The sequence below is a fragment of the Phymastichus coffea genome, unplaced genomic scaffold (genome assembly GCF_024137745.1).
Source record: "Phymastichus coffea isolate CEN01 unplaced genomic scaffold, Cenicafe_Pcof_1.1 PCOF00041, whole genome shotgun sequence".
In the NCBI taxonomy this organism is placed as follows: Eukaryota; Metazoa; Arthropoda; class Insecta; order Hymenoptera; family Eulophidae; genus Phymastichus; species Phymastichus coffea.
This window is the reverse complement of record NW_026706852.1, coordinates 626258-637676: the sequence shown is the minus strand read 5'-3', so window position 1 is coordinate 637676 and position 11419 is coordinate 626258. Positions and strand designations below refer to the sequence as shown.

The 11419-nt window shown below is 34.2% G+C and overlaps 1 protein-coding gene across 1 annotated transcript; it reads right to left on the bottom strand.

The window, feature by feature from the left end:
- Window positions 1-1440: 1440 nt before the first annotated feature.
- On the bottom strand, window positions 1441-3801 carry LOC131664147 (uncharacterized). The gene is made up of 3 exons (XM_058935037.1): window positions 3791-3801; window positions 3072-3577; window positions 1441-3002 (listed from the first exon to the last, which is right to left on the bottom strand). Exons 1-3 carry the CDS (start codon window positions 3799-3801, stop codon window positions 1441-1443), a joined length of 2079 nt encoding a protein of 692 aa, XP_058791020.1.
- Between the last annotated feature and the right edge of the window lie 7618 nt (window positions 3802-11419).

Below are 11419 nucleotides of genomic sequence, written 5' to 3'. Positions count from 1 at the left end.
AGCTGTGTCAGGTTGCTGCGCACCATCGGCGACATCCATAGCGCCACACAGTCAAACTGATGCTGACCACTAGTGGCACCCGGAGAGACGAACACAACACTCGAATAATTCACATCACGCAACCGAAACAGAAGCGCTCCAGGAGGCGCTCCAAAGACCGGCACCGAAACGACGTTTATGCGTGAGAGAGCGGGCGGCCATTTTAAAGAGCCGAACTCGATCAAGCGGGAGAGCGATAGACTAAACATAAATGGAAGCGAGGTAGACTATACTGAACCGAGCAAGATAGGCTTAGCAAAGGGGAGGGAGCGCGATAGTTAGATAGCGAGCAATCTTAAAAGAAAGAGATAGAAGAAATAACTAAAGACGCGTATGTAATTGACCAGCGCTATTTAATTTATTGTATGCGTATTCGAATTCAATTGAAAGGGCCTAGCCGGATAAGATGGTCGAAACTGCCCCCAACGGTTAAGCCAAGCGGAATATGGCATCTTGTAGGGCTTGATTAGAAACTCTTCTGACCAAATTTTCAGACCCCAAGGTGGCCAGGGGCACCCTGTAGGTCCAAAAAAGGATCAAACCGTTTTTTTGAGATAACTCGGCTTCTATAATAGCTAACGGAACCAGCCGAACGGCAAAAAATTTGTCTTAGAAAGATCTATATACTAGAATTTTTCCAGATTTTTTGGCGCCAAATTCAAATTTTTAGAACGGTTTCTAATTTTTAAAAATTGAAAAAAAAAACAAAAAATAACTCCGAGCTTGAAAAAATTTATTTTGTTTATTTTATATTCCTTTATATACTCACATTTTTTCAGATTTTTTCAAGTGGTGGAACATCGATAAAAAAATTAATAATCATTTTTCGATCATTTTTCCTACGTTTCCGACGTTTCACTCAATTCCATCGATCCAAAATCATTCATTTTTCTATATTTTGTCAATTCTATAGTTACTGCGGTTATATATGATGTCTTTATACCATCTAAATGTAGATTGATCATTGGCTGAACCTCTTATTCGATTATATATTCAGTGAGATGAATAAATCAGCGGATAATTTTTTGAGAATTTTTCTACAACGTTCCGTGTAATATAGTGAATGATATTTATCAATTATTGTACACAGAGAAGAAATATGGTAACGGTTACCAGAAAATTACTCTATTCTACATATCGCAAAGGATTTGTAACTTCCGATTAATATTCTCCAAACTAAATTGATATAAGATGCATCAATAAAATATTACGATTGAATATATTTCTATATTTTTTATGAGCAAGTTCCACACTGTTGGAATTCCATATGATTGATACGAATGTTATCTTTTTTTTTCATAATAAAATCACAAAACCTTAACAGTACCAACAGCAAATAAGAGGATAAAAATAAATTACCAAAGTAGATCGTTTTGAAGAGGCGTTTATTCTAATATTTATTTAATTTTCATCGCTATCATCATTTATGACAGGAACTATTTCTTTTTCTTGGTAGATTTTTGTCAATTTTTCAGCCGGCCTTATAATTTTAGACAAGTATCGAGCATGCGATAAAAAGTAAATTACTGAAGCTATATGTGAACAGCAACCAACGGTTCTCATTCCATTTGCACATTCACAATAGTATCTTTTGACTCCACCATATCCAATCGAATTAGGAGTATATTCTATGTAGCAATTATATGTTTTGGCAGATATGTGGCGAGAACGAACTTGAATTTTGAGTACACTTGATGATTCCTTCAGATAATCAATATTTACTCGACCCTCTTCATCAATTAATTCAGCTAAATACGAAATTGCTTGGCTCAACTGATACGTTCCTGTGAAAAAAATTTTCAAATCTTCTTCTGTCATTTCTGGAAAATCTAAAATATCGTTTGAAGTTAGTTTCATGAATTTCGTTTTTCGCCTACTCCATCTTCCACTTTCCGCTTCTTCCGCCAAGCTGTTGCCCGTGTCTTTTTTCCTTTTCATAAGGTTAACCACTTCTTCACTACTAGAAATGCTGGAGACGAATCTTTTCCCAAATAGATTGATAAGAAAGCAAGCTATGCGACAGTATGTTCCTGCGTGCGGAATCATTTTATTGTCAAATTGATTATGTAAAAGTTTGTATTTTTGGCTGATAACACCGTGGACTGCTTCAACTACCCAACGTACAATTGTAACCATGCGTGAATTATTTGCCTCAGTGGCTGTTAGCTGTTTTCGTTGACCTTTTAATGCTGGCATGAGTCCTTCATACCCCATTTCAGTTAACTTGCAAATAACATCTCTGAAACCTCTGTCCAAAAAAAATTTATCACCAGGCCTTAAAAGAGTGACTAAACCTTCTGGATCATTAAAAATATCTTCAAGTATTTTTGCATCGTTAACATTCGCATAATACGGGCACAACATGTCTACTATACAACCATTAGTTGTGCAAATTGTAAAGGGTTTGCACAACGGAGCTTTTTTTTGACCTGAATACGATTTACGTTGATATTCGTTATTTGTACTTTTTTCATGCCTAAGATATGTACCATCACATACTAAACCCAGTTGACTATCGTTCAAATCGTGTAATAATTTTGCGACTGGAGCAGTGTGATTTTCTATCAAGTACTGTCGGTTCGCTGCTTTTATACCAAAACGAGATGGTAGCACATATTTTTCAAATGATTCTAATACTGAAGCTGAAAAATCAGACACTTGTTGAGGACGCTCCAAACCGAGCACAGAAGAAATAACGTTATTAGATTTGCCTGTTCGCAGTTTGAATAAAAATACGACGATGGCTTGAGTGACATTTCGAGAATCTGAATTACGTAGTGATGTCATCATTGCACGCAGTTCAAAAAGATTTTCCCACGTGAAGCCCGTGAAAATGATGAGACGATTTTCAGGTAAAGAAAAATCTCCAACTTTGTCAGTAAGCTCTTTATCAACATCTATTCTGAACTTTTGTAAAAAATTAGAAACATCAGAAGCTTTCATACTGCTAATATTAGATGTTGCTATGATGTTATTCATAACTTCTTCGTATAAACGTTTTTTAATAAGATGATCTTTGCAACATCAATTACCAGCGGGAATGAAAATATTCCTCACAGTGAAAACTTGCAACCGGGCTTCCATTGGTACTGCCATAAGATTACGTTCTTTTCTGCATATACAGCAATATTTATGTGTGGCAATACATCTTGGTATAGGTAATTCTATTTCGTCTTCCTCGACTATCTTTCGTTCAGTAAACAATATAGGAGGATCTCCAGGATCAGTTTGTTGAGACGAATTTGTTGAAGAAACAGATAGTTGGCTGAACGATTGGGATACTCTATCTTCAGACTGATTTGTTGTTGTCGCCTCTTCTTTTGTCAACCTACTCCTCGTACATGAAAAAACAGCGTAACACTTGCTACAGATAAAATCGTCAATTTCAGCATCAACGTTAAGACATTTTTTCAAATCATCCACCACAGATTGTGATTGAATAAACCTTTTGTAGCCCGTTGATTTTCTTTCATTCAAGTTGCATCTAATACAATTTTTGTAATGTTGTTTTGTATTTGTAGTGGAAGACATAATGAACCTGAAATTGAATAGAAATCACTTATATAAAACATATTGAGTTTTATAGTAGAAAGAAATAGAAAACGGATGAAACATTAAGTTTTATATCATGGGGCGTTGGTTTATCTAAAAAATGTATTTATCGAAATTGACTTAATTTCATCAAGAAATGATTTAGGTTCTACACTATTAAAATACAATAAATTGATCCATACGATCCATACGATCATACCTCATGCCCATTACGACACGTGACGTCTCGATCTGTCACACAATAATAAAGGTCTGTTGGATTGCATTAAGTAGAGGGGGTCTAGGCAGAGTGTGGCCAATGGCCGCCATATTGTCTCAAATGTGACGTCATACGAGCGCGCGCAAGCCAAAATGAAATACCTTTAGGTTTTAGTTTCAATGCAGGGTTTCACTTTTTGATTATTCATCTGATTAATACACTACATGAAAAAGAATGAATATTGAAATGGAACTTCAGTGCAAAAATAAACCATCTACGTCTATAGAAATAAGGATATATATAGAAATACATAATAAATAATGCAAATCAAAGCATTTGCATCAATGTCAGCGAGGTGCAATATTGTTTTCAACACATCATTTTATTTTATCAAGTACTTGACTAAATTACTAAATCGATGCGAATGTAAAAATCAACAAGAATCAACGTCAATAGTTTCAGTCCATAACGTAAACATACTGGAAACGAAGCTGCACTATATATATAGATATACTAATGCATGGGGATGGACGCCATATTATCCCAAAACTGGCTCGACTAATCAGTGCGAGAGACGCGGTTTGGCCACACTCTGCCTAGACCCCCTGTAGCATTAAGGTTAGTTGGACATGTCATTATATTTACTGTTTACAGTATCTTGTCTTTTACTCTTCTTAATAGATTGCACACTTCGCATGTTTGTTAATATTATTGTGTGAGATAATTGTTTTCAGTAATAAGACAAGTACAGTTTTCAATGTATACTCAAAAACATGACACCCATTCAGATAAGTATTGATGAACTCTAGTATTGTAATAATAGGTAGAATATGACTCTTTGTGAGTGCTTTGTTATTATTTACAGGTTTTATTCAACAAAACTCGAATGGAAATGAAGTGGATCTTCATGAATATTTTTGAAAAGTGAAATTACAACTGAAATCATATTAAGGTGGGTTGCTACTTGATTTGACCAACATCGTAAAATTTTTTCCTAACATTCAACTTTCTTGAAACTTTGTGTGTATGCACATGAAAAAAGAAGACTTTTGGTTACCTGCAGGATTTTTTAGACAATGCCAAACCCAATTTATTAATATTTTAAGGTTTTTTTAAAGGCATTTTTAAAAATAATCCTTGCGTAGGTATACTACTTTGACAAAAAAAATTGTTCGGAGGCTCATTTTCTTCCTCAAGACCCATAGAACAAAGTCTTGGTTTTGGAAAAGTGGTGGATTGAATTGCTTTCAAACAAAACCAATATATACAGAATTTATAGATTAATTATATTGAAAAATAGTATTTTCTATGTAATTGCTTGATATCCTTTGATTTAGTTTGCTGTAAAAAATACCTGGAAAAAAATTGGGATCTAAGACTTTGTTCTATTGATTTGAAGGAAGAAAATGAGCCTTCAAGCAATTTTTTTGCTCAAAGTAGTAGAGGCATGAAACTTTTTGAAAATTGGTTTTAAAAAACCTTTAATTAGCAATAACTTGGGTTTGAAATGGTCTAAGAAATTCTGGAGGTGACCAAAATTCTTCTTTTTATATGTAGAATACATGTGTGAAGTTCAATAAAAGTTGATTGTTAGGAAAGACTTTTAGATTTCTGACTAGAAACCAAAGATGTTTGGTCGAATACATTATATTGGATATATTTGATATTTTCATGGTGGAGCATCGTATAAACATTAAAAATGATCAATTTAAACTGAATATATAGCTCAAGAAGTATATAGCGATAAGATTCTGATTCATAAATCAAATTAGTAAAACATAGTGCACATACTTGTCTATGTCAGAAGTAAAAATTCATTACTATACAATTCTCAATAATTCTACTTTGAATATTTATTTCGTTAATTTTAGCTTTAACACTAGCTGGTCCTCTTAATGATCTTCTTGTTCAACTTGATCATCTTATTATGACATATGCAGATGACACTTGATTTAGTAAGAATCAAAATGTTGATAACTTCTGTTTTTTTGGTACGCAGTAACAATGTGTCCATTGATTAGAATATATTTATAGCAAATAATAGAATAAAACTAACAGGAAGTTGTTATTATTATTATTATTATTATTGTTGTTATTATTGTTGTTGTTATCTAGGGTGGAATTTTGACTTTAATATGAAGTGGAATATCAACATGTAAGGCTTAATAAAAAAATTGGATATTTTATTTTTGTTATAGCTCAACTAAAAGAACACCCGATTTGAAGTCTTACAAATACCAAAGAGTAGTGAAATTATAATAAACAAACAAAGATACATGGTTTCAGTAAATGTATTCAATAATTTACTGAATGAATATAAACGTATTAAAGGTAGAATACTATTAATAGAGAAGAAACTTGGAGTTTTTATTTACTGTAAAATAAATAAATATATTCCATCTTTTCTGTACATATTGATTTCAATGATAATTTCTTAATATGCTTCATAAACTTTATTGAAAAATAGTCACATAAATAATTAAAAACTACACACCTATGCTCAAATCCTGAATCTATTATTATTGTTATCGATTATTTTCTTCTTGAAAATAAATTCCACTGATTCACTGTATATTAAATAAAATGGATTTAATTACATAAAAGGAAACCTTCAGTTACAAAACATTTTTTTTTTGCAAAGGCCGGTTGTTATTTGATTTGATGCAGGAAGTATGTACGTTTGACCTAGGTCTAAGGCTGTCAAGAGTTTGTTTAATAAATTCGACCGGTCCGTTTTTTTAGGCCGAGTCCGCATTCCACTTTCCTTCAGATCATGTTGTTATTACAAATTGATACATTTATACTGAATTACAGTACGTAAACACAGCAATCAAGAGTGAAATAATTTGTATATAAAATTATGAATATTAGAATCAATCATTCACTTTGGAATATGTATAAAATAACGATACTAGTAAATACTTCACATTCAATAGATGCAGCAGCTCAACTTGAAGGAATCTCCAGCTCCATAAGACATTTTATGTCTTGCGGGCCGAAATGCTCGGTCGATAACCCGCTAATTTCGGCCTCCCAAGACAGAAAAAATGCTGAACCAGATAGTATATCCGACTCCCATATGAATCCTGTACATTTTTGTCCCCAGGTATTCGCCATCTTACCCGGAGACATCACAAGGCAAAATGCCTCATTGATATCAGAAATACAATTATTTGCAAAAAATAATCTCTACGCGTTTTCAAGACAAAGACTCCAAAATAAGGACCTACATTCAGTAACTCAATTTCAATCTACATTTAGATGGTATAAAGACATCATATATAACCGCAGTAACTATAGAATTGACAAAATATAGAAAAATGAATGATTTTCGATCGATGGAATTGAATGAAACGTCGGAAACGTAGGAAAAATGATCGAAAAATGATTATTAATTTTTTTATCGATGTTCCACCACTTGAAAAAATCTGAAAAAATGTGAGTATATAGAGGAATATAAAATAAACAAAATAAATTTTTTCAAGCTCGGAGTTATTTTTTGTTTTTTTTTTTCAATTTTTAAAAATTAGAAACCGTTCTAAAAATTTGAATTTGGCGCCAAAAAATCTGGAAAAATTCTAATATATAGATCTTTCTAAGACAAATTTTTTACCGTTCGGCTGGTTCCGTTAGCTATTATAGAAGCCGAGTTATCTCAAAAAACGGTTTGATCCTTTTTTGGACCTACAGGGTGCCCCTGGCCACCTAGGGGTCTGAAAATTTGGTCAAAAGAGTTTCTAATCAAGCCCTACAAGATGCCATATTCCGCTTGGCTTAACCGTTGGGGGCAGTTTCGACCATCTTATCCGGCTAGGCCATTTATATAGAACTACCAATAATGACAAGACGACCTAATAATAATTGTTACGAACAATAATATCTGTATGGATTTATATCATGAATGCGCTACCAATTAATTGACACTGATAATGTATGAATTTTAAACTCTTTTATGTACACTCGAAAGCGACAAGCCGTGTATTCACTAAACTTAATAGCTAGCCAACGAAATTTAAAATCCTGACGAAACTCGCTGATGACGTCTCGACCAATAGACAAATCATTAGAATATTTGATTTCCGTCCTCATCAAAATTTAGACAAGAATAGGAATAACTCTTTCTCATAGATTTAATGCTGACCTACTTAGTGGGGGGGGGGGGGGGTGAGAGAGGGTAAAAATCGATGCGCTAGAAGATAAGACGAGGGCGCTGTTCCTTTTTCTAATTTACATACTGACCAATGACGAAATATTCGGAGGGCGCTACCGATATCCAAATTAGTATATCGGCCAATAATAGGCTTTCTTCTCGGAAAGAGGAGAGGAAAAGTGATCTTTGACCGCGAAAAGTTGATTCTCGTTCATTTGCCGCTATCCTTAAAGCTAGAACGAGTGATCTGTGTCAGACAGCTTCATTTCTCAATTTCGCTCGCAGAATCTTCCACCGAAAATCGTAAGTAGGCAAAGTGCCACTCACTATTAGTAATTGCGGAGTGCGGGCGTGAATTTCTCGGCTTAACAGGTTGCCGCGACGCGTAGATCCATCGACGCCGATCTTCTTTAGTACGTGGAGTGATTCGCGCTGTCCATTCTGCCATTTCCCTGAATTGACGGGAGTAGTAAAAGGTGACCGAAGAGAAAATCAGTGTTCTAGATAATTCGTGCTGACCTTCGTTATCTCCCCGAATTAAAATGTAAGTGTTAGAATTGAGGGTATAGGAAATCAGTGCCTAGAAAATTCGCGCTGACCTTTCGCCGTTATTCTAATTTATCGTGAGAGTTAGAGTTAGGTGCAAAGAAGACTGGTAGTTATTTCATTCGCGCTGACCTTTCGCCTTTATTCAAATTTAACGCGAGTGTTTAGATTAATCGAAAGAAAGTTAGTGTTTGAGTTAGGTCGCGTTGATCAATTGCTCGTTTATTAGGATGTAACCTGAGTGTTAAATCTAATCAAAAAAGATATTAGTTTTTCAATTACGTCACGCTGACCATTTCGCCATTTTCTTTTAGTTGAAGACTAAATGAAAAGAATTTTAGTCTCAATTAATTCGCGTCTGTACCATTGCGTGTAGAGTCTTATTGAGTTATACTGACCTTTCGCTAATTAAATCACTTTTGTATTTGTAGGTTGAAATAAAAATAATAAAGAGTGATCAATTTTTGATAATTTTGCGCCTAGTTACCCTCTCTTCCTTGCATGCTAATTATTTTCAGCTGCGGACGGTTGTAATCGGGAAACACTGGTTCGTCATTTTCGGTTCCACGATAAGTGACATACGCGCGAATTCGAACGAATCTCCAACCCGAGGTAAAGCGTCACAACCTGAGCTGCCGCATTTTACGGTCGAGAGGATGGAAAGAAACCAAATTGTTGGACATAAAAGGCCTGAAATAGAGAAAGTAGCGGATCCATGTACATTTGCCCACACTGCGCAGTCGCATTGTAAGCAAACAGGAATACGTCGCAAACCATAGGCCCTATCCCCGACGATCGCCTTAATCACACGGCGGTCTGGCGCCATAATAAATAATCGGGGATAAAGGGCCACTCAGGTCTTTATATATAGATTTAGATTTTAAGAAGAGATTCGAGAGTGCGGTTAAGACCCCCCGAAAGTCCCCACCACACAATGGTTCATTTTCTTTTCCATAATATGAGCAATGAAAGTTAGCGAACATATCATAAAGTACTGCATACTGGTTTTGATTAATGTTTAAATTAAAATTTCTATATGGATTGCATTGAGAGTTTAGAAATAATTTAACATCATAAATGTTACAATGATCAAAGTCACTAGCAGAAGCAGTACTTCATTTTTTCGTTATATTTGAAACGCTAAAATAACGAAACGAGGTTTTTCCAATTGATTGGATGTCTTCACACTCCAAATATGTTATCGACGGAGATAGACCAATCAATCATCGACGGTATAGAAAGAGATTTGATTCGTTTACTATAAATATATCGGAGTGAGAGAATGAAAATTATTTAACTTTAGAAATTACGAGCATGGCTGAATTTGAAAAAGAAAAGAAGGTGCTCGAGCAATTATCCGAGACTCGTGATGCCGTAAGACGCAAGTATCAGCTAATATTACGCGGCAAAGCTGATTTAGAAAAGATATTCAATAAAACTTTTAAATCTATGGCTGATCCATTGAAAAAACATGAACATGAAAATATTAATAAAACTAACTCTACTGAACAGCCAACGAAAAAGAGAAAGAAAATCACGTTCGATAAAGTTTTTAAGTCAAAAGTAACAGCTGACACTCCCTACAAATCTAAATATTTCAATAGTACTCCTAATGAATTAAATTGTACATTGCAACCGCTTGATACAACATTTGAGTCTGCTATTTCTATTGACAATGATGATGACGACGATGACAATGATGATGATGATGAATTAGATAAAACTGCTGAATCATCATTTGATACAACTATTATAAATTTGAACAAAATTTGTTCAAATGTAACTGCAGAACAACAAAAACAGCTATTGGATGATTCGACTGTTGGAAACTATATTCGACTATTGCATGAAACTTAACAGCAAAGTAATTTAGTAACTTAGTAATTTTGGTGTTCGATTGCAAGAAAATATATATGTCCTAGGCAATTCTCCAATTTACTTCGAAAACAATAATATAAGTGTGAATGATAAGATATACAGTAAGTGGTCCGATTTAATTGAACTTCTCTTTCGTAGAAAACCGGATTCCAAATTAATCAGCTCATCAGATATTGAAAATTACATCAAAATTCTTGAAATCACTAACGCTCATCTTAAAAGACATAAAGCAAATGGAGAATATCGTAATGAGCACGTAAATCAATTAAAAAAGTACATTGGTCCAAATTTATCTTTGAGCGGTAGTGTTACGAAACGTAAATCGACTATTGATGGAAGAGGTCTTTTACCTAACTGTAAAATAGCTAGAAAAGAAACATTCTTTGATTATGTATATTGGGATGATGCTAACGAGCTTGTTGATCGACAATCTTTATAGCCGAACAAGCGGCCGATAATCCTAATCATATTAATGAAATTCACATAATCATTGAAGAATTATGTGAAGCAAGATATATATATTAGGAGAGCTTGATCGATTTATCAGTATTAACGTGAACTTTGGCGTACTTGGACGCAAATTGAACAAAGAAAAGCACTCGCGGTCCTCCCGGTATAGGGTATAAAATATAAGGTATAAAACACTGTAGATGGTCACTTGCAAGGAAGGTACACCAAGTTTATGTAACCGATTTCGATGAAACTTTGATACGTGGTAGAGAACTGAAAAATAGTCGACATGTATTTTTTTATGTGCTAATACGTGGTTTAAAGGGGTGAAAACTGCCCCTAAACTTTACCCCCGAAAATCGTTTTTTTGATATATCTCTTCTTCTAAATAAGATATTCTCTTGAAACCAACTGGATATTCATTGTTACTCAACAACAGTGTCACGTAGCGTACCAAAGCTCCCGAGGCTTACAAGCCTTACTTTTTATAAGGATTGAAGTGATTTTTTTCCTACATTTTTGTCTGCCAATATTTTGAATTTAATTTATTCCTCTTCTAACTTTTTTTATTTAGAAGGGCGTTAAGAATTAAAGTTGACGTATTT

What these genes read in the sequence shown, in the direction of transcription:
- LOC131664147 (XM_058935037.1), bottom strand. An exon ending in GAATATTTTCATTCCCGCTG is followed by an intron (nt 3,003 to 3,071) that starts GTAATTGATGTT and finishes ATAACATCATAG; the next exon opens with CAACATCTAATATTAGCAGT.